Source organism: Erithacus rubecula (assembly GCF_903797595.1).
Source record: "Erithacus rubecula genome assembly, chromosome: 27".
Taxonomy (NCBI): domain Eukaryota; kingdom Metazoa; phylum Chordata; class Aves; order Passeriformes; family Muscicapidae; genus Erithacus; species Erithacus rubecula.
The window spans coordinates 362717-385405 of NC_136679.1; the positions used below are offsets into that span (position 1 = coordinate 362717).

Sequence of the window (22689 nt, forward strand, 5' to 3'; positions counted from 1 at the left end):
TTTTACAGGAGTAAATGGGTTTTGCCTTCTCAGCTCAGGGCAGAATTCAGGTTGTTGCTGCTTTCCACACACAGATGAGCACAGTTCTGTGCACTCTGCTCCCTGCAATTAGAATAAATCCTTTGCTTGCTTGGCCAGTGGTTTTTGGACTGCCAGCTCTTCCATATATGAAGTAGTGGCACCACTGTAAAAAAGAAATCAGGATGGAGGGGGTTGGAGTTCTCTCTTCTCTCTGCCCTGGTTTTAGTGCTGATTTTTACTGAGCCCTTTCTGCCTTGTCCTGGGATTTTCAGCTGTCACATAGGAGGTCCTTGTGGGGTTGTTTCACTCAACTGTGATATTCTCTTAGGATGGGGAGGACACTGATGAGACACCAAGTCAGTCTTGACTTCATCTTCTCTTGTTTCAGTCCTGTTTGTTAATCTGCCAAAGGCACAGTTGTGATCTCAGGGCTCTGATTTGGGTTCTTTGCCTGATCAGTGCTCAGACAGACCAAAGAGTCCTTGAACTGAACCAGTTCACAGCACAAGAGGCACATTCTTACTGGGCTGGCTGCTCTAAAGCAATGAACCCATGTCCAGGTGAATTCAGTGCTCAGGGCATCTCCCCTTCAGCTGAAGAGATTCCCAACAGAAAAGCTCCAGCTCAACTAGATCTGGCTTCATGCAGCAGTTATTGTGTGGAACTGCAGAGTCTGTGTCAGGCACAGAGCACTGACAGAACAGAGTCCCTGAAAGAGGAAAGAGCAGCAGACATGTGTTTGTGTCTGTGGCCTCAGGTTCTGGGGTTCAGATGTCACAAGTGGTGGCAGAGTGGCAGCACTGGAGCTGCACAGCCCCCAGCTGTGGCTGCAGCCAGTTCTTGCCTCTTGCCCTGCTCTGGCAGGGAGTGCTGTTCCCAGGCTGCTGGGCAGTGGGGAGGATCAGAGAGCAGAGCTGGGCTGGTTTGAGCTCTGCAGGCAGAGCTGTGTGTGCCTGAGCATCTCCTGATAGGGGACAGGCAGCAGGGCCTCTGTGGGGTCAGGAAGGGGGACGGTGCCCTTGAGGCAAGAAGAGGTGGGAACTGACACCAAGTGATGGTGGTGGGGAAAATGGGAATGTTCTTGGCTTCTGGAAACCTCTACAGTGCAGGGTGAACCTGAGCCAGGCTGGAATTTGTGTCTCACTGTCACTTCCCTGATTCCCAGGGGGATCAGTTTCTTCCAAAAGAAGAAGCTGCAGGGAGCTGTGCAGGGAGCTGTGCAGGGAGCTGCAGGACTGAGCTGTGTGCTCAGTGGGGCGGGGTGGGACTGGCTTTTCTCTCTCAGTAGATTTTCAGTAGAAATCCTGACTCTCACTCACCTGCTGTCTGACATGCCTGTGCTGATTTCTTGCCCTGCTTCACACCCCACGTCTCCAGCTGCAGACGAGCCCCAGGCTGGCCCTGAGCAGCAGCTGGCCCAGGCAGCACAGCCCCCAGGGCTCCAGCAGCCACCTCTGCCCCAGGACAGCCCCAGGGCAGCTCCCACCAGGATCGAGGTCACCATCCCAATCCCCCTGGACTTGTACCAAGGCTCTGGAGCAGCCCCAGGCAGCAGCGAGCTGTGGGGCCAGGGAGGCCCAGAAGGCAACGCTGAGGAGCCAGAGCTGGCAGCAGCTGGCACAGCTGGCCACGAGGAGGGAGCTGGGAGTGCCAGAGCCACGGGCAAGGAGGATTCGGGAGCACGGGGCAGGGACGTGGAGGAGACACCTGAGCAGCCTTTGCCTTCCCCGGGGGGAGCAGCAGCTGCCCTGGAGCCTCGGGAGGAATGCCATGCAGAGAGCAAAGCTGTGCTCACAGACAGCCCAGCAGAGCCCCTGGTGCCTGAAGCTGAGCCCCAAAAAGCAGGAGAGCAGCAAGAGGAGAAGCCACAGCTGCTGGGGCAAGGACGAGGGGCAGAGACCACCCTGCCACAGCCTTCTGCAAGTGCCTCCCACAAAGAAGCTGAGCCCGAGGAGGGAGAAGATTGTGTGCCCGTGGCAGAAGCAGGCAGAGCCCCTGCTGAGGCAGAGGATGGAGTGAAGGACAAGGAGGCAGCTCTGGAAGAGGCGGGGGGCCGCAGGACGCCCCGGAGGAGGCGCAGCGGGGCCGCAGACAGGGGCAGCCGTGTCCCTGTGCCCCGAGCTGTGAGCCCAGCTGTGTGCCCAGCTGTGTGCCCAGGTGTGTGCCCAGCCTGCCCCAGCCGTGTGCCCAGCCTGCAGCTCCACTCCTGGACGTGCTCTGCAGCTCTGCAGCTCTGCTCTGACTCACCTGGGCGCTGCTGCTCCCTCCCTGCTGCTCCCTCCTGGTTGATTTAACCCTGGATGGGGCTGCAGACCCCTGGGCTGTGGTTCCACCCCTTGCATGGTGCTGGCCTGTCCCCAGTCGTGCTTTTTCTCACCTGTTTTTTGTTCTGATTTCCCTGGATCTGCCGGGTGGGTGCCTCAGCTCCCACCTGGCCCTTCCCAGAGAGGATGAGGATGGGATGGAGGTGGTCCTGGCTCGGTGCTGGGGGCTCACCTGGCGTGTGCAGCTCCTTCCAGCAGGACTCCTGCCATCTGGTTTGCATGGCTGATCCAATAACTCTGGCAATTGGTTTTCCTAAGGAGGAGGCAGGAGGAAAAAGGCAAGGATGGCAGGTCTGACCATGGAAAAGCCCCCACACTGATCCTGTTTCTTGTACTTCCCCCTTAAATACCCACTGCTGCTGCCAGCAGGGCCCTTTCCCACTGCCAGGCATGTCCCTTGCTCTCCCAAATCACCCTGCTGCCATCCAGCTGGGGATGGGCTGTCCCTGGCTGTGCCAGCACAGCAGCAGGAGCTGCCTGGAGCCACCTGAGCACTGCTGGGGCTGGGCTGGGCTGGGAGGGTGAAGGTTTGAGGTCACCACTAAATGCTCGAGCATCCCTTCGACCTTTCCTGTCTCTTCCCCATTCTGCTGGGTCAGGAATGTCCCAGGGGCTGAGCTCAGTGGCTGCAGGAGCTGTGAGCTGTGCTCACAGCCCAGGGCAGCAGGACAGACTGGAGTCTCACTGTTTGAGCCCAGCTCAGGCTCTCCAGGGCAGGTCCTGGGGGCAGCTCTGCCTTTTCCCCCAGTTCCACACTCCTTGGCTGCTGCATTAGCCCAGGGCTGCTGCTGGGTTCGAGGCTCTTTGCTGCACAGGGCTCACCAATAAGTTGTTGATGGGGCTTTTTGCACTGGAGCTGAAGCTCATGACACGTTTCTGGCTGTTCCCTGGGGATCAGCAGTGGGGAGCTTGGCTGGAGTGCTGCAGGGCACTGGCATGGCTTGCACTGCAGCCTGGAGCACAGGCTGGGGATCCTCAGCTGCTGATTCATAGGAGTTCAATCATCTAATGCTCTTTCCCTGCAGAGATGGAGAGTCTTGGTGGCTGCTTGGCCCAGCCCTGCTCCAGCTGAGCTGCATTTGGGAGGGGTGGTGCCTCCAGCAGCTCTGGTGGGTCAGTGCTGCACTGACAGCATTGTCCTTGTCACCAGGAAAGGGCTGAGCCCCCAGGGCTGGGGAGAACAGCAGCAGCTTCCCCTCCCAGTTAGTGAAAATGGGGAAAAGGGCTTTGTTATGAGTGCCTTGGAGTACAAACTTTGTCTCCTCCTAGTTCTGATCTAATTAGTCTGACCCAGGGGGAAGGGGCACGGTGCCAGGAGAGGTGGGAATTAACAACAGGGATTAACAACTTCAATAAAAGTGCTCTGCAACCTAACTGAACAAGCCCTTAAAGGAGATCACAGTGCTGGACTGGCCCTTCCTTCAGTCTAGTCTCCATTTTTATGGTTGTTAGAACAAGTGGGTGTTTCAGAGTCTGGGTCCCGAGCTGGGTGGGCCCTGCAGGAGCTGGGTGAGACCTGGGTGAGATCTGGGTGAGATCTGGGTGAGATCTGGGTGAGATCTGGGTGAGATGCTCTCCACAAGCCCTGTGTGGCTGCTCCCCAGTGCTGCCACAGCATCAGCTGCCAGCACTGCAGGGATTTCTGCAGGGAGTGGAGGCTTGGTCACACTGTAGGAGCAGAGCTGGGCTCCAGGGAGAGCAGGGACAGCCCCCAGCAGTGTGCTGGCACTCTGGAGTTCAGGACCAGGCCCAAGAGGTGTGACTGTGTGTTTCCACCTGTCAGGTCGTGTTGACAAGGAAGGGACTGAAGCTGATGAAAAGAAATCCAAGGTAAGCTGGAAACCCAAGCCATGACACCTGTCCATGCTCCTGGCTCCCCTCCTGTCCTGCCTCTCAGGAAACCTCCCCATTATGTTCCATTTTTCCATTTGTTTTCAAGAGTGGTTTTATTTTTTCCTTCCCTCCCCTGGGATTGGATGGTGCAATCCATGGGTTCTTTGAGGGTGAGGAAATGTTCCAAATCTAAATCAAACCCGTGGCTTTGGGGTTGGGTGGGAGGTTGCAGAAATCATTTTCTCAGCCCAGGACTGAAAAGCAGCAGCTGACCTTGGGGCAGACTCAAAACTGCACTGGGGACAAGCACAACTGTGAAAAGGGCAAATTAAATTAAATAGTCTGGGCCTTGCAGGTCATAGAATAACCTGAGCTGGATGGGATCCACAGGAATCCTCCAATCCAGCTCCTGATTTGTGTTCTGGGTGAGGAGCAGAGTTTCATCCTGGGTAAATTCCAGAAGTTAAACAATATCTGTCACACATTTGGAGGAGGTTTAGCTCACTGGCCATTGTCCTAGTTAGTGCCTGAGTGGGATAATGGACAAGCTGAGGGGAAATTCAGTGGGTGAGGAGTTAAAGATGAGTAACACAATTATTTTCTAACACAGAAATTGGTTATTTCTCTGTGCCCCTAGCAGCCTGTACCCCACACCAGCTCTGTATTGCACCTTCTAATCCTGTTTAATGTTGCTGATCCCATTTCATTTCCCTCCACGCTGATTTTATTTTGTTTTTGTTCCCGTTTTGTTTCGTTTCCACGCCCAAGAAATGCTCACCTTGCCCTGCCAAAGCCCCTGGCTCCCTGCCCCCCCCGGGGCCAGCAGCCCCTCTGAAACCCCCCTGCAGCCCAGCCAAGGTAAGGGAAGGGCTGGGGAGAGCCCAGGGCAGCCCCTGAGCTGTTCCTGGGGTTCCTGGCAGCTGCTGCTCCCCTCCCCTTGCCCAGGTGTGTCCAGGCTGGGGTTTGGGTCTGGGGCAGCACACAGGGCTCTGTGCTGTGACCATCCATCCCCCAGGTGTGTCCAGCTCCCCTCCTGCCCCTCCTTGTCCTGCAGCTCTGCCTGTGCCTCACGCAGGGGTTTGAGCAGTGCCAGAGCTCAGGGAGTGCAGCCCACCCCTGGCTCACCTGCAGGCTGGGCAGAGCCTTGGAGCTTCTCCCTTGGAGCATTCATCCCATAAACACACCCTGGGAGGGACAGCAGAGTGCAAGTCACACAGAGCCACAGGGCCCTGGGGTGTTTGGGTCAGAAACAGCATCACATGTCCCCCCTGCCATGGCAGGGACCCTCCCTCTGTGCCAGGTGTCCCAGCCCCAGTGCCCAGCCTGGCCCAGGGGCAGCCACAGCTGCTCTGGCTCCTGTGCCAGTCACAGACACTGGCATTAATCCACCTTCCAGACAGAATTTTAGCAGAACAGGAGAAACCAAGGGATGACATGTACAGAACAGAGGTGTGGGTGGCTAAAGCAGGTGTGAGGGTGCAGGGAATGGTGCGGGTGGTGCCAAGGGCTCACCTGGCAAAGGTCAGAGCCCAGGAGGGGCTCTGGAGATGGGACACAAGGTGTGAACATTCCAGCTGTGGGGAATCCTGGGCACATTCCAGATGTGGGGAGTCCTGGGGAGATGTGGGAGGGTCGGAGGTGCTGTGATCCTGGGGGTGACAGCCTGTCCCTGCTGTCTCTGTGGGTGCTGGGGTCCCTGTCCCTGATGTCCCCGTGGGTGCTGTGATCCCAGGCCTGTCCCTGCTGTCCCCATGGGTGCTGGGGTCCCTGTCCCTGCTGTCCCCATGGGTGCTGTGATCCCAGGGGTCCCAGGCCTGTCCCTGCTGTCCCCATGGGTGCTGTGACCCCAGGCCTGTCCCTGCTGTCCCCATGGGTGCTGGGGTCCCTGTCCCTGATGTCCCCTCTGTCCCCAGGGCCCCGAGGCCAGGGCTGGCTCCAAGGCTCAGAGGAACTCCAGCAACGCCTCGCGCATCCCGGCCAAGACCCCCACGGCCCCCAAGACCCCTCCCAGCTCCGGTAGGTGCCCCTGGCTGCCCTGCTGGGCTGTCCTCTGCTGCTGCTGGCCCAGCTCAGCCCTGCCTGGGCTCCAGGGCTGCGTGCAGGCTGCTCAGAGCCCCGTGTGCACTCTGCACTGGCTGGGACAGGCCACCTGCTTTGTCCCCTGGGATTCCCTCCAGTTTGGAAGATTTAGGCAGTTCCATTTTTTTTTAATCCGCGGACTCGTTCTCTCTCTGATGGTATTTCACAAAGACCAGGGGCAAGAGGATCAATTCTTCGATTGCAGGAATGGAGATTAGCCCATTATGCTCAGAGAAGAAAACCCCAGAAAGCATCAGGCATTGTGAATTTCCATTAAAATGGTGCATTTCACTGGATATATACATATATTTCATACTTAGCTAGAGCCGCATAAAACCTAAAAATCAATTAATTTTCCAGCTTTATTATGTTTAAGCATCTTTCTCATTCACTAAACAGGCAGAAAGGAGCAGAAAAAGCCACCTCCTGCAGCAGCAAAGACTGAGAAAGGTGATGTTTAAGGGTCTTTTCTTTTTCATTTCCTTTTCAAACTGGGGACAGTGCTAAGCTGCTCAGCCATCCGCCTTAGTTAATCAGAAAATAATTTTTTGGAAGCGCTTCCAAATTTCTAAAAGAGAAGCGGTTCCGAGTGTGTGTTGCGTGTAAGCCGTCGTGCCCCGCTCGGGTGGGGATGCTCCCGATCCCGGCAGCGGAGACCGTCAGGAAATTGCCTTTGAGTGCGGCGGTTCCGCCAGGAGGGAGCGGCCGGGTGTGGGGCTGGGTCCGGGGCGGGGGCCGGCGCTGACCCTGCCCCGTGTCAAATGCAGGTGAGCAGCCCAAGGAGCCCCGCAGCGGCTACAGCAGCCCCGGCTCCCCCGGGACCCCGGGCAGCCGCTCCCGCACCCCCTCTCTGCCCACCCCCCCAGCCAGGGAGCCCAAGAAGGTGGCGGTGGTCCGCACGCCCCCCAAGTCGCCCGCCTCGGCCAAGACCCGCGCCCCGCCCGCCGCCGCGCCCATGCCCGACCTCAAAAACGTCAAGTCCAAAATCGGCTCCACCGACAACCTGAAGCACCAGCCCGGGGGGGGCAAGGTGAGCACAGACCTGCTGCGGGGGGAGGGGGACGGGGGGTGGGCACTGCTGGGCACGGCTGGGCACTGCTGTGGGTGCTGGACACTGCTGGACACTGCTATGGGGTGCTGGGCACTGCTATGGGGTGCTGGGCACTGCTGGGCACTGCTATGGGGTGCTGAGTGCTGCTATGGGGTGCTGGACACTGCTGGGCACTGCTATGGGGTGCTGGACACTGCTATGGGGTGCTGGACACTGCTGGACACTGCTATGGGGTGCTGGGCACTGCTATGGGGTGCTGGACACTGCTGTGGGGTGCTGGAGCTGGACACTGCTGGGCACTGCTATGGGGTGCTGGACACTGCTGGGCACTGCTATGGGGTGCTGGACACTGCTATGGGGTGCTGGACACTGCTATGGGGTGCTGGACACTGCTGGGCACTGCTATGGGGTGCTGGACACTGCTATGGGGTGCTGGACACTGCTGGACACTGCTATGGGGTGCTGGACACTGCTATGGGGTGCTGGACACTGCTGGGCACTGCTATGGGGTGCTGGACACTGCTGTGGGGTGCTGGACACTGCTGGGCACTGCTATGGGGTGCTGGACACTGCTATGGGGTGCTGGACACTGCTGGACACTGCTATGGGGTGCTGGGCACTGCTATGGGGTGCTGAGTGCTGCTATGGGGTGCTGGACACTGCTGGACACTGCTATGGGGTGCTGAGCACTGCTATGGGGTGCTGGACACTGCTGGACACTGCTATGGGGTGCTGGACACTGCTGGGCACTGCTATGGAGTGCTGAGTGCTGCTATGGGGTGCTGAGCACTACTGTGGGTGCTGTTGTGGGTGCTGGGCACTGCTATGGGGTGCTGGGCACTGCTATGGGGTGCTGAGTGCTGCTATGGGGTGCTGAGCACTGCTGTGGGTGCTGTTGTGAGTGCTGAGTGCTGCTATGGGGTGCTGGACACTGCTGTGGGGTGCTGAGTGCTGCTATGGGGTGCTGAGTGCTGCTATGGGGTGCTGGACACTGCTGTGGGGTGCTGGGCACTGCTATGGGGTGCTGAGTGCTGCTATGGGGTGCTGGGCACTGCTGTGGGGTGGCAGAGCTCTGGAGCAGCAGAAGCCTGGCTTTGTACTCAGCTCTGCACTTTGAGTCAGGACTCAGGGCTTTGGGCTCTTGAGATTGGGCTCTGAGCTCTGGGTTTTGGGCTCAACTCTGGGCTCTGGGTTTTGGGCAGGGCTTTGGGCTCTGGGCTCCAGCTGACCCTGGCCCATCTGAAGGTTTGGGTTGGATGCTTGGCCTGGGGTTCCTTGCCTGGCTGAGAGCAGCTGGGCTGTGCCTGGTGTGGGGCTCACTGCAGGACAGTGACATTCCCTGCAGGGACAGCAGTGTGACCTGCAGCCCTGAGGAGGGGCAGGGTCTCAGGGCTCTTTGTGAATCCCCCTGTGCCTGGGCAGCCCTGTCAGGGCAGGGCAGGGCAGGAAGGTTCCTCTCCTCCTCCTCAGGGCTCAGGCTCACACCCTGACGTTGGGATTTTGGATCCAGCTCTGCTGGCAGGGCTTGGGCTTGTGTTGTGCCATCAGTGCAGGGTGGCACGGCCAGAGCTGGTGGCACTTCTGTCCTTTCAAACACTTGGCACTCCCAGAAAAGTTTCACGAGCAGCAAAGTGACCTCTGGGGCTTGGGAATGAGGGTCTGGGGACAAACTCTGCAAGCCTGGCAGGACACTGATGGTCCTGGGGTGACACTGATGGTCCTGGGGGGACACTGCCAGTCCTGGGGTGACACTGCCTGTTCTAGGGGTGACACTGATGGTCCTGGGGTGACACTGCCTATTCTAGGGGTGACAGTGCCAGTCCTGGGGTGACAGTGCCAGTCCTGGGGTGACAGTGCCTGGCTCCAGACCTTGCAGAGCCATCACAAGCATTCCCTGAGTGCTGTGCATGCTGTTTTCTGTGAGCAGGTGCCCCCGTGGCTCTGGAGCTCCCCTTTGCCTGGGGCAGCTCTGGGCTGGCTGCTCTGTGTGCTGGAGGTGACATCCAGCTCTGTCACAGCCTTTCCAGGCATTTCCCACTGTGGCTGTGATGTGCTGGCTTTGTGCCACGGTCCAGGGGGGCTCTGCAGCCTGGGCAGGGCTCCTGGTCATGAGACAGCAGCACATGAGCACAGTGTCCTTTTGGGGGGGCTCAGCTCTCCTGCCCACTTTGCACCAGACAGGTTTTTCTTCCCACCCCCACAAACCCTGTTCTCCAGGGATTTTAGAAGGAACCCTTGTTTACTGGAAAACAGTTCAATTTTTTTGCTTGTTCTTTTTTTAATCCAGCCTTTACAAGTTGTTTTTTTTCCCCTCTGCTCCTCTGTTTGTTGTTGCTGCTGGAAGAGTAAGAAGAGCAGAATCTGGGGCAGTTCCTTGCTCTTTGCAGGGCAGGATGGCTGATGTGTGCTGGGGGTTCTGTAGGACACAGGCTGCTCTCAGCACAGGGGGCTGGTGCCAGCAGGTTGATTTTAGGCTGGTCAGAGGTGGTTTGGAGCCTGTGCAGAGTCAGACCCCCAGGCTGGGGACAGCCAGGAGCAGCCAGGCCATGTCTGTGCAGTGCTGCTGCATGGCCTGGCCTGGCAGAGCTGGGTCCTGCTTTGTGGGATTAGTGAGCTTGGAGGGTCCTGCTGGGGCCAGGGCAGCTGTGGTGCTTTGCTTTGGGAGGCAGGGAGCTCTCCTGGCAGGATGGGCTGAGCTCACTCTGGGATGGTGGCACCAGGCTGTGCCACTGCTGGGGGCTCTCCTGGTCCCTCTCACACCTGCATTCTCACCTGTGGGGTTGTAAAGCCCCTCCAGGCTCTGGGGAGGAGCAGGGGTTGTTTGGGCTGTTTCTGGGATGCCTGGGGTGGCTCCAGCACAGCTCCTGCAGTGGGGAAACGAGCCCTGAGTGGAAGCAGCTGCATGAGCACAGGAATCAGCGTGGGGGAGGCTCTGGGGTGGAGGGGTGGCTAGCAGTGCTTCCCATCCCATCCCTGCCCCTGCCAGCCCACTCCCACCCAGCACAGACCCCTCAGGAGTGTGCCACAGAGCTGGGCTGGGGCTGCATCCCTGTTCTGGGGCTGCATCCCTGGGATGGAGAAACATCCCTGCCCTGGGGCTGCATCCCTGGGATGGAGAAACATCCCTGTCCTGGGGCTGCATCCCTGGGCTGGGGCTGCATCCCTGGCAGCCTTGTCTTCCCCGTGGTAGCAGTGGAGGGAGTGTGAGCCCTGTGCAGAGCAGAGCTTGGTGCCCTCTCCCACACAGCTCCTGTCCCCAGCCTGGCCAGTGGCCCCTGTTTGCCCAAGGCTGGCTGTGCCTGGCCCAGGTGGGTTCTGTGGTGTCTGGCCCAGGGCTGGAGCTGGGCAGGCTTTTCCCTCTCAGCTCCAGCTCTCCTCCTGGCACTGCCTGTGCAGAACCTGGGTCTCTGGGCACTGCTGGGGTCTCTGGGCACTGCTGGGGTCTCTGGGCACTGCTGGTGCCCCTCAGCCCTCCCTCCCTGTGGGTTTGCTGCCCAGCAAGTTCCCTGTTCTGTTCAGTGGAGGGATCCAGGCTGAGCTGGTTTTTTGGCTGGTGTTTGTGGCCTGGCTCCCAGGGCTGCATCACTACCCAGTCTGGAGCTGGAACCTGCCCAGCTCCCTCTCCCCCTTCCAGGCAGGAGCAGAGAAATCTGTGCAGCCAGCCAGAGATTCTCCTTCCCCCTGCTGGCCTGGCAGCAGGCTCAGGGTTTTAGGGCTGTAACTCATGGTCGAGCTGCAGATGGTCATGTTGTTTCTCACGCTCTTTTCTGGCTACCAAAGGTGCAGATAATTAATAAGAAGCTGGACTTTAGCAGCGTCCAATCCAAGTGTGGCTCAAAGGATAATATCAAACACATCCCTGGAGGAGGCAGTGTGAGTACCTCCACACTTTGAATGCTCTATCCCACTCCACACAGTGGCATGTTGTGTACACTGAGCTGCCAATGCTATCTGCAGCCACCCTGCCACCAGATAGCCATTGGTGACCTGCAATGACTCTTTTCTGGCTACCAAAGGTGCAGATAATTAATAAGAAGCTGGACTTTAGCAGCGTCCAATCCAGGTGTGGCTCAAAGGATAATATCAAACACATCCCTGGAGGAGGCAGTGTGAGTACCTCCACATTGGAATGCTCTGTGCTAACCCTGATCCTAGTGGCATGTTGTTACACTAATCACCAATGCTATCTGCAGCCACCCTGCTGCCTCATAGCCATTGGGGACGTGCTGTCATTTAACCCTTAACCCCAAATCCAACCCTAACGAGTCCTGGCCATGCCTGGCATGGACTGAGCTAACTGCCCCTGTCCAAACCATGTCTGTGACAAACAGCCCAGGAGCTGCAGGGCTCTGCACTCCTGCAGTCCTTGTCTGTGGGATGGGCACACGGTGGTGCAGGAGATGGGGAGATTTAGAGCAGAGCAGCCCCCATTGCTCAGTGTGACCCTGCCCATTCCCACCAGGCAAGTGTGATCCATGCAAATATTCAGTTTCTCCCTGCTGAGGAATGTGTCCAGCAGCGCCCACAGAGGCTGAGCCCAAAGTACTGTTGGGTTGATTGATTTGAACACTGGCATTTCCAGCTGTTCCCACATAAACACCAGTCTCAGCTTTCAGTTACTGTGCCAGAAACCTGGAGAAGCTCCACAGAGGTTGGTGCATTTGCAGCTGGGGACAGTTTGGGTCCAGGAAAGGTGCTGGGCTGAGGAAGGCTCACCCCTGAGAGCCCAGACAGAGGCTGGGGTTTGTGGGGGCCTGAGATGTTCCCATGGATTTCCTTGGGCTGTTTCTGGTCTCTGTGGGCCCTGAGCAGCTGAGCCTTGCAGAAGGCTTGGCAGGTGGGCACAGGGGCACAGCTGGGTCTGCAGCCTCTGGTTTCACTTTGGTGTCACTGAGCTCAGAGGTGAGGAGCTGCCCTGCAGGGCTCAGGCCCCTGTCAAGCAGGGCCAGGCTGGTTCCTCTGCCTTTCTCTGGCTCCTGCCCTGCCTGGGCTGCCCAGGGCCTGGGGACCAGGAGCTGGTGCTGGCCACAGACCCTCTGAGCTCATCCCTCCCTCCACAGAGCTCACACCTGGGTGCTGGCAGCTGCACTGGGTTATCCAGGAGTTACCTGGATTTCCATCTGGGGTGGGGGTGATCCCTGCCCAGGCCCTGCCAGAGCTGCAAACCAGGAGCTCAGCCTGGCTGCAGCAAATCCTGCCAGGGGCAGCTCCTGGCTGTGCTGGGAACACGAGACCCCAGGGCCTTTGAGCCCCCATGGCAGCAGCACCCCCTGCCCAGCCCCCCTCCCTGGGGTGTGCTGGGTGCTCCAGCCCTGGCTGCTGAGCAGGGGTGCTCAGGCACTGCTGATGCTCAGGGGGATCCCCAGGTCTCTGGCACTGCTGCCCCAGGCAAACAGCTCTGTTTCCCTCTCCCTTTCCTGCTGACATGGGGAGCATCCTCCTCTGCCTCCCAGCAGGGTGGGAAGGGACAGCAGAGCCCTGTCTGTCAGAAAGGGGCTGGGAATGAGAGCAGGGAGTTCCAGTTGCTGAGGGCTTGTTCTGGAAGCAGGAGGACTCTCAGTGCCAGCTCTCAGTGGTGCCTGAGTTGCTGAGACACCCCTCAGGGTCACAGCTGGCATTGGGAAGGCATTGGCTGCTCCTCTGGGGTCTGTTCCCTGCTTTCCAGCCAGATCCAGCTCCTGTCCTGCCCAGGTGCATTGTGTGCCTCCCCCGTGTGTGTCCAGGTGTGCTCCAGAGCCAGGGCTGCTTCTGCCCCTCTCTGTGTCCTGTCCAACGTGGTCTGTGTGAGCTGGGGCCAGGGCAGGCTCTGCTGGGAGCTCAGGCTGTTTCTCTGGTGCTGGGGGGTGACTGCAGTGCTGGGGGGTTCACCTGGCTGCTCAGGGGGCTGCAGGGGCTCCTTGCTGGGGGCTCAGCCCCTCTGCACAGCTGCCCTGGGCTGTGGCAGCATCTGCCCTGCCTGGGGAGCAGCAGGGGCTGCCCAGGACAGCCAGGCTGCCCCAGAGCCCCTGGTGCTGCCCTTTCTGCCCCAGAGCAGCTCCAGGGGCACCTGGGGGGCTCTGGGGGTGCTCCCTGCCCCCTGTCTCCTGCTCCTGCCCTGTGTGTGCTGTGCCCTGCAGAGCCCCTGGCTGTCCCTGTGTGTGTCCCTTGTCCCCAGTGTCCCTCGAGCTCTGGGGATGGGGGATCCCTGGAGCTGCTGCAGCAGAGGCATCCTGGGCAAAGCACATCAAAACTGAGCTTAAATAGCACAGAATGCTCTTGTGGTTCAATATTTTGATTTTTTTTTTATTTCTATGATGTGAGCTCCAGATATTTAGACTTTGCTTTGTTGTTTGTTTTTTGTTTTGTTTTTTTTTAACCCTTATTTCCATTACAGCATTTTTTCAGAAATGCATATTTTGGTCACTCTTTTAAAAGTTCTGTGCACATTGATCATTTCTGTTCTTTCAGTTTTTGTGGACATAAGCTTTATGTTTTACACCAGAAAAGGTATTTAATTTTTATGTTTTCTCTCTGGTATATCTCCTCCTTTTGGATGATGTGTATGCAAATCTTAATTAATTACCACTCCACTTTCTCTCTCACTGAGCACTTTAAAATTGCCTCTCCCCTCTGTGGAGAGGTGATCTCGTGCATGCTGGCTGTTGAGAGGCAGGGGCATTAATGGTCTCCCATTTCTGGTGGCAGTTCCTCTGGTGTCATGAGCTGGCTGGAGCTGTCCTGTCCCTGCAGTCCAGCTCAGCTGCTGCTGTGTGTTGTGCTCCCCCTCCCCAGCTGCCCCTGCTGGCCCCAGCTCATCCCCTTCTCCTCTCTGCAGGTGCAAATCGTCTACAAGCCAGTGGACCTGAGCCATGTGACATCCAAATGTGGCTCCCTGGGCAACATCCACCACAAGCCAGGTACCCCTGGGGCACTGCTGGGCTGGGGGGCAGGCAGTGGCTGAGCATCCCTCAGGGCTGCTCCCAGCTCCTGACCCTCCTCCCGCTCTTCCCTTCAGGTGGTGGCCAGGTGGAGGTGAAATCTGAGAAACTGGATTTCAAAGATAAGGTGCAGTCGAAAATCGGGTCCCTAGATAACATCAGCCACGTCCCTGGAGGGGGCAATAAAAAGGTAAATGTTGGTTCATGGGGTCAGGGTGTGGCTGTGGGCACTGGGAGGGTCTGGCCAGAGCTGGGGCACTCCAGGCCAGCACAAGTGCCAGTGACAGCCTCTGCTGTGGTTTCCTGCTTTTTCTGCTGCCTCTGAAGTTTGAGTCTCAAAACCTTCCCTCCGAGCCCTGTGCTGTGCTGGGGCAGCTGGGGAGCTGCAGAGGGGCTGGATCCCAGTGAAAGGGGAGCATTGAAGGCTCAGCTTTGTTTAGAACGGGTGATTTTGCAGCAAACTGGCCCTTCAGAAGGTGATTCCTTCTTCCTGACCGAGGGCTCTGTGAGGGAGGGAGTGTTTGGGGGGTTAAATTGAAAAACAAAAAGCACTCGGGTCAGGAAGTGCTGAAGTGGGGCTGAGCTGTTCCCACCAAGGCTTTGATGGTGACCTCAGGGAGTCTTAGCCAGGGAAAAGAGCCCCAGAGCTGAGCTCCAAGGCCACCAAGAGCTGGGCTCCAAGGCCACCAAGAGCTGGGCTCCAAGGCCACCAAGTGCCCAGCAGGCAGGGGGTGAGGCCAGCAGGTGAGCACAGAGCTCAGGCTGCAGCCTGGCAGGGTTCAGCTTCCCCAGGGAAAAGCAGTTTTTATCTTGCTTGTTTCTGCAGCACTTTTGTCTCAGTGGGAGGGGAAGGTTCTGTTTCAGCTCCTGCACTTTGGCACTTTGCTCTTGGCCACGTGTTCTCTGTGCAGCTCCAGCTCTCACCTCCAGCTGGCCTCTGGCTGCGGGGCCGCTTGACTTCCTTACCCTTCTCTCTGCCGTGCATCAGCTGCCTGTGCTTCACTGAGCCCTGGGCCACCAGCTCTGGGCTCCACTGCTGCCTCTGGCACAGCCTGGCACAGCCACTGGGCCGTGCTTGGAAGATCTGGCCCCTTGCAGGGGAGTTTCTCTGCAAGGCTGTGACCCAGCAGTGCCACCATCGCCTCAGCCTCCCTGTGACTGGGTCCAGCTGCAGCTCTGCTGCTCCTTTCCCGTGGCCCCAAGCCCTGTCCTTGCTCTGTGGCACACAGATCCACATCTGGGCTCACATTCCACACAGCTCTTTGGGCTGAGCTCTGGTTCCTGTGCCAGGTCTGCTGTGGGGAGCTGTGTTCTCCGTGCTCTGCCCGAGTCCCTGGGCTCTCCCTTGCTGTTCTTGGAGAGTTTTCCTCCCTGGCTCCAAAGGCAGCCACTCTTCTTCCTATGAGCCAGTGAATGGCCCTGTTTTTCAGATCTTTTTCTCCCCAGTTTTCTACTTCTTTTCTATATTTTTTGTCTTTTTCCTTCTGGCTGGCATTTCTTGGATCATGGTTTTTGTTGCTGATGCATTTTTTGCCCCCCACTGCCCTGGGCGGGTTTCTTCACCCGTAGAGAGAGAAAGGCAAGGAAGACAAGACCCAGACCCTGAGCCCAGACCCTGCTGGGCTCCAGGCCCTGGTGCTGGAGCCACTGAGCCCCATGGAGAGCCAGCCCCCAGCCCTGCACTCGGCTGGGGAGGGCACCTGTAAGTAGCCACCGGGAGAGGGGTTTGGCTCCTGGGAGCAGCCCCGTGGGCTGAGGGGGAGCTTCGTGTGCCACGTGCCCCCAAAATCTGTGCCAGGGGAGCAGCCCGGGCTGTGCCTCGGAGCTCACCCGGGGAGGATCAGGCAGCATCCAGAGGCTCAGTCCCGCTGTCCCCTCGGGTGCCTGGGACGGGGCACTGGGGGCTCAGGTTCGCTGCTCTGCTCTCACCTGCACAGCTGGCAGGTGCCCCTGCCCCCCGTGCCCCCCTGACCGCCCTGCCCTCCCCGCAGATTGAGACTCACAAGCTGACCTTCCGCGAGAACGCCAAAGCCAAGACCGACCACGGCGCCGAGATCGTCTACAAGTCCCCGACCATCTCCGGGGACGCGTCCCCGCGGCGCCTCAGCAACGTCTCCTCCAGCGGCAGCATCAACCTGGTGGACTCCCCCCAGCTGGCCACGCTAGCCGACGAGGTGTCTGCCTCGCTGGCCAAGCAGGGCTTGTGATCACGGCGCGGCGGCCACCAGGAGAGAAGACAAGGAAAGGAAACAAAAAAAGAAAAGAAACGAAAATAATAATCTGGCCTTCTTCCTCTGTTCCTTTTACAGCTGCTTCCCCGTCCCTAACTGGTTAATGATTTAACCTGCTTTTACTGTTCATTCAGCTCTAGCTCCAGGACTTCAAATTCAGTGACACTATGAGGTACAAAACCTCCTCTCCCCCTGCTCCTCGGAGCGCACAGCCCGTCCCGTCCCGTCCCGCCCCCGCTCCCGCCGCGTCCCTCGCTGTCCCAGCCGGGGAGGGGGCGGCCCCAGCACGACCCGAGCCCCCCCGGCAGCGCAGGGTGGCCCTCGGGGAAGGGGCTGTGCCCTCGCCCAGCTCGTGCCCTGCTGGCCCGCGGGCCGGGCGGGTCCTGGGCGCGCAGCCCCGCCGTTCAATTTGCCTGCTGATTTGGAAGAAACCTTTTGTTTTTATTTCCGAAAGCCGAGATGTGTATGAAGATAACGGCCAGGCCCCCCCAGCCCCGCTCCCAGCTCCGGCAGCTGGAGCTGCGGCGTTCCCCCTCCGTGGCTGTGCTGGAACCGCTGAGTGGATGAGTAGAGGCTTTTCCCCATTCCTTTGGCAGCCCCTCGTGTCGTAGAGTAGATTTGTCTGTATATGCTTGGACCGTGCCAGGGTGATTGTTTTCATAAACGAGCATGTGTTTAAAAAAAAAAAAAAAATGCTGTAAGTAGTTTTGAGCTGCCCCGCGCCGGCCCCGCCGCAGCCCAGCCCCGCATGTCTGCCGGAGCTCGGACGGGGCGCGCACAGCTCCGGGGCTGGGATGGCTCCCGCACTTGGGCGCAGCTTGTGACATTTCTGGGTTGTTCTTTTTGTTTCCTGCAAGGTCAGCTCAGCGATGGCGGAGGTGGCAGCTCCATGGCTCTGCTGTGCCGGTGGCAGCGGTGACACCCCGGGAGGACGCGGGGGAGGCGCCAGCAGCTCCCCCAGCCCGGGGCCACTGGACCCCCTTTGCGGGGCTCCCCTCACCCAGCTCCGAGCCCCCCGGCACGGCTCGGGGACAGGAGCCAGCCCGGTTGTTGCTTTGGCTGCCTTTGTTCCTGGCAGCAGCGGGGCTCCCGCGGCTCTCCCCGCCCGCCCCTTCCCTCTACAACCAAAGAGGCCGAGATGCCACCGCTGCAGCTCCGCGTGTCCTGCCCCGTGTCCCCCCGAGGCCCCGCCGAGCGCTGGGGGCGCAGCTGGGGCCGGGAGGGCAGAGGGGGGCCCGGAGCCCCTGCAGCCCCCGGCTGTGCCGCAGGGAAAGCTCGGCTTTCCCAGCGAGGGCTGCAGTGCTGTGGGACAGGGTTAGGGCCCCTGGCTGTCCCCGGGGTGATGGCCGGGTGTCGCCCAGGCTGTCAGAGCAGCGATTCTCCCGGGACAGGACCCGCTCCCATCCCCGGAGCTGTGAACCCGCCGTCCTGTCCCTCTGCGGGGCCTGGCTGTGGATGAGGATGGTTCGGGGGGTCCAACCCTTCTCTCTGCAGCCCCAGGAGCTGCTTTGTTGCTGGGGAGAGGCTGGTCCAGCACCACCACCGTGTCCAGCTCGTCACTCGCTCCGTTCACTTTGACTCCATGATTGTAAGACTCTGTGCTCCGTCCCTGACTCCGCGGCGCTGTTGGAGCCGCGGTTTTTGTCCTTTGTAGAACGAGCAAGTTGGGAGAACCCTCAAAGCGTCACCCCTGACCCCTTTTGGGCTGCAGGACGGGGCAGCTGAGCCCCCCCGTCCCCTCTGTGCAGCCCCCGAGGGACACCAGCACCAGGGCTGGGATGTCCTTTGTGAGCTCCAGGGAGCAGCCCCCTCCTCCTCCGGGTGTCCCCAGCCCCGGTGCCCTGGGCTGCCCGGACAGCGCTTGCCACCCCCCGTGCCACCCGCTGTCCCCTCCAGCAGCCCCAGCCACGTCCCCTGCCCCGACCCTGCGTTCAGACCCAGCCTGAGGGTCCCCGTGAGCAGCCACACAACCCGACCCCAGCTTCTCCTTTACTCCACACACATCTTGGGTCTGAAAAGGGTTAAAACCGGCACTGATTTAAAATAAAATAATAGTAATAAAAATTCTGCACTCCAAAAGATTCTCCGTGTTAGCCAAGGTCGGTGCCAGCCCGAGCGGCGTTGGCAGCCCCGGGCCCGCCGGGGAGGGGAGGGAAGGTTTGATCTCAGTCTATCATTCTAGCTTAGCTTCTGTCTGTGGGTGTCCATAGTGTATCGTGTGTTTAACAACTGGTTTACACTGTTGCCGTAAAAGTGAATTTGGAAATAAAGTCATTACTACAATAATGAGAACTGGCACCTCTTTTGCACGGGGGGACACGGGGTGGGGGATCCAGGCAGGGAATCAGCAGAGGGGCAGGGACCCCTCAGGGACCCCTCTGGGGACTTTGCTTTACACACGAGTCCCTGGATGAGAACCAGCAGCACCCAGCTCACCCCAGAAATGTAAAACAACGCGATAAAATAACGCCCAGCCCGGGGGCTCCTCCTGCTGACAGTAACTGCTGGAAAAGAAAATCACACGGGAAAAAAGAGCGCAGGGGGAACCAGCGGATCTGAGGGTCCCTTCCCTGCCCCAGCCCAGCGTTTCACACTCATCAAATGGAATATTACGTTTTAATCTTTTTTTTAATATTTTCTTCTTTTTTTTTTTTTTATAAGCACATTTGTGCTTTGCCAACAGAATCAAGACATTAACAAAGATCAGCTTCTCGGAAGAAAAGCATTTCTATATAACAAGGACATTACACAGCTCAAAGCAGGAAAAGAAAATATTTACAAAATACAAGGTGGGTTTTTTTTTTTGTGTGGTTTTTATAATGCTAAAAGGGTTATTCAGAATTTTCAACCTTATAAATAGAAAAGCACTTCTGCAGAGGGATATGGTAGCGCCGTTGTTTGTTGGGTTTTTGTTTGAAAGAAACGATGACGGATCCTTTGAACTAGAACAGAACCAAAACCACGAGATCATGTTGAAAATTGTGAAAACCCCGACCATGAAGCAGTTCAGCGACTATTTCTTTACGATTACAAAATGGAAAAAAAAAAAAAAAGAAGTCCTTTGTATTTTTTTTCCCGTTTTTTTTGGTGATGTGATTATACATAAGACAGGCACGATGCTAGCAACAGGACAGGGCCCAGGAGCCACGGGGGCGCCGGGTGGGGACGGCTGCGGGTCGGGATCGCTGCGGGGACGGGGAACGGGCTCAAATCAAAACCTGGGGGGCCCCAAAACGGAACCGACACCGGGGCTGGGACGGTGCCGGGTGGAGCGAAGCTGTGGTGACCCCACGGGAACGGGGTGACCCCGACCCCGGAGCCGCCTCCTGCCTCCCTTCCCTCTCTGACCCCTGACACAAACCCACCTGCCCGGGGATCTGCTCCGGGACCCCCCTGCCCTGCACCAGGAGCCCCCCAGTCCTGCCAGTCCAGCTCGGTCTGGAGCAGCCACAGCTCCCTCCGTTCCCCCTGCTGGGGATGCAGCCACGGCCAGGCTGCTCCAAACCAGGGAGAAGAGGGGAGAGGTGTCCCCAGGGGCAGAGGGAAGATCAGGAAGGGACAGAATTCCCCTTGGGATACCTGGAATTACAACCTGGGGCAGGAGAAGGCAGGAGGGTGGAAGTGCAGGTGGGCACTCTGCAGGTGAGGACAGCCAGACAGTGAAGGTTGCAATCCCAAGACATCACTTTTCACCACTAATTTCACTCCACTAAAACCTTTCAGGGTAGGGGGGGAGCGGGTTAAGAGAAAACGACACCCTTTTGTTGGGAAAAACTATCCCCGAAATCTGCTAGTCAGCTAAATCCTGTGCTCTAGTTTTATACACCTAAAGGAGGGAGGAAAGGGGAGGGGGTCTGGTGGGCTGCTCCCCTCCCGAGGCTTCACTCCGCTGGGAGGAATCTGGGGGCTCATTCATGTGACGAGGAAACATGGAGAAGGAAAAAAAAAAAAAGAAAAAAAAAAAACAAAAAGAAAACAAAGGAAAAAAAAAAAGAAAACAAAAAACAGTTTCTAAACTCCTTAAATTCACTAAAAACTGTGAAAATTCCCGGCAGGATGTTTGAATATCAAACGCAGATTTTGGAAGCTTTAATGCCAAGAGTTAGTTCTGTGTGTTGGTTTGCTCGTGTCTCCCCGTGGGTCTCTATCTGTGCGCTGGCCGCAGGACTGCGGAGCAGGAGGAGGAGGAGGAGGAGGAGGAGGAGGAGGAGGAGGAGGAGGAGGAGGGGGGGCCGGCGGGCGCGGCTCTTGAGGCCGCACAGGCTGGGGGGCGCCGCGGCGCCGTCGCATTCCCGGAGGATTTGCTGCCCGAGGAGCGGCGGGTGCAGCGGCTCAGCCGCTCCTGCGCGTCCGGCGCCTCCTCGCTCTCGGTGCGCGGGTCGTAGCACAGCGGGAAGGAGCGGCGCTCCCAGGGCTGCACGGCCTGCGGAGAGCAGAGTCAGGAGCGGCCCGGGACAGCCGGGGACAGCCGGGACAGCCGGGGACAGCCGGGGACAGCCGGGGACAGCCGGGACAGCCCCGGACAGTCCCCGGGACAGCCGGGGACAGACCCGGGGACAGCCCTGGGACAGCCCTGGGACAGCCGGGACAGCCGGGGACAGCCCGGGACAGCCCGGGACAGCCCGGGACAGCCCCGGGGACAGCCGGGGACAGCCAGGGACAGCCCCAGGGACAGCCAGGGACAGCCAGGGACAGCCCCGGGACAGCCCGGGACAGCCCTGGGACAGCCCTGGACAGCCAGGGACAGCCAGGGACAGCCCCGGGACAGCCGGGGACAGCCGGGGACAGCCGGGGACAGCCCTGGGACAGCCCCGGGACAGCCCGGGCCAAGCCCTGGACAGCCCTGGACAGCCCCGGGACAGCCCTGGGGACAGCCCCGGGACAGCCCGGGACAGCCCTGGACAGCCCCGGGACAGCCCCGCAGGACAGCCCCGGGACAGCCCTGGGACAGCCCCGGGACAGCCCACGGGACAGCACCTGGACAGCCCCGGACAGCCCGGGGACAGCCCTGGACAGCCCGGGACAGCCCTGGACAGCCCCGGGACAGCCCCGGGACAGCCCCGGGACAGCCCTGGGACAGCCCGGGACAGCCCCAGCCCTCACTCCCCTCAAACCCCCTCAAACAGGCTCAGAGCCGCTCCTGGTTGCAGAGCCCCGGGCTGGGCACAGCAGCAGCTGAGGGGACACAGCAGCTCCACTCCAGCTCCAGCTCCAGCTGCTGCCACCTCTGCCCAGTGCCCGGGATCCCAGAGCTCTGAACTGCCCACGCAGGATCCGAGCTGCCTCCCCACCCCCTGCCCGGGCACCCCAGCAGTGCCACCCCTGCAGTGCCACCCCTGCCCTGCCACCCCAGCAGTGCCACCCCAGCAGTGCCACCCCTGCAGTGTCACCCCTGCCCTGCCACCCCTGCAGTGCCACCCCTGCAGTGTCACCCCTGCCCTGCCACCCCTGCAGTGCCACCCCTGCAGTGCCACCCCTGCAGTGCCACCCCTGCAGTGTCACCCCTGCCCTGCCACCCCAGCAGTGCCACCCCTGCAGTGCCACCCCTGCAGTGTCACCCCTGCCCTGCCACCCCTTTAGTGCCACCCCAGCCCCACCTGCTCGTCCAGGCCGGCCTCGGGCGTGGAGCAGCGCGTGTCCTCGCTGGACAGGAGGCGCAGGGAGTCCCGGGACAGGGGGGTCAGGGGGGCACAGAGCACTTCAGGGCTGATGGGGCTGCGTGGTGAGTGGCTGTGGGACAGCTCCAGGTGGGAGTGGTAGCTGCCCACCTCAGGGGATGCTGGCTGGGGAGTGGAGGGGTTCCCCAGCTGGGGGGTCGTCCGTCCGTCCGTCGATCTGTAGGACCTGAGACAGGAGCAGGTTTGAGAGCCCAGCCACCCCCCCTGCTCCTATCCCAGCCCAGGACCCCCTGCCCCGATGGAACAGGAGCAGGGAGATGTCACAGCCCAGGGACAAAACCCACCCAGGCCCATCCCTGTCCCATCCCACTGCCTGGGCACATCACCGATGCTCTCCTCAGCTTCTGTGTCCCACACATCTCCCACACTCCCAGGGCTGCAGGATTGCACCCTGCCCCCCATGGGCTCAAGCTGGATGGCCCCGAGCTCTCCAACACCAGCAGCAGCTCCAGCTGCCCCTGTGAAGCCCCATCTGCCCCGTGGCAGCCCCAGCTGCCCCTGCAGGGTATCTGCTGCCCCGTGGCAGCCCCATCTGCCCCGTGGCAGCCCCAGCTG

At 59.5% G+C, this 22689-nt stretch overlaps 2 protein-coding genes across 26 annotated transcripts in view; one reads left to right on the forward strand and one right to left on the reverse strand.

Annotated features, from left to right (window-relative positions):
• MAPT (microtubule associated protein tau) overlaps positions 1-18505 on the forward strand; it is a 38120-nt gene extending 19615 nt beyond the window's left edge. For 4 of the 25 annotated variants that reach the window (XM_079327907.1, XM_079327926.1, XM_079327931.1 and 1 more), the window contains 10 exons: positions 4129-4175; positions 4947-5036; positions 6092-6194; positions 6657-6707; positions 7025-7287; positions 11089-11181; positions 11325-11417; positions 14123-14204; positions 14303-14415; positions 16217-18505. In XM_079327907.1, coding sequence (XP_079184033.1) covers positions 4129-4175; positions 4947-5036; positions 6092-6194; positions 6657-6707; positions 7025-7287; positions 11089-11181; positions 11325-11417; positions 14123-14204; positions 14303-14415; positions 16217-16432 — 1151 coding nt within the window. In that variant the 3' untranslated portion in view covers positions 16433-18505. Of the gene's footprint in view, positions 1-4128; positions 4176-4946; positions 5037-6091; positions 6195-6656; positions 6708-7024; positions 7288-11088; positions 11182-11324; positions 11418-14122; positions 14205-14302; positions 14416-15794; positions 15928-16216 lie in introns of all 25 variants that reach the window. The other 21 variants (XM_079327927.1, XM_079327908.1, XM_079327914.1 and 18 more) reach the window with 11 other exon arrangements.
• A 1593-nt stretch (positions 18506-20098) lies between these two features.
• The window catches only part of KANSL1 (KAT8 regulatory NSL complex subunit 1), a 58715-nt gene continuing 56124 nt past the window's right edge, over positions 20099-22689 (reverse strand). Inside the window, 4 exon segments of the mRNA XM_079327573.1 lie at positions 20099-20697; positions 20699-20753; positions 20756-20879; positions 22054-22300. Coding sequence (XP_079183699.1) covers positions 20601-20697; positions 20699-20753; positions 20756-20879; positions 22054-22300 — 523 coding nt within the window. The 3' untranslated portion in view covers positions 20099-20600.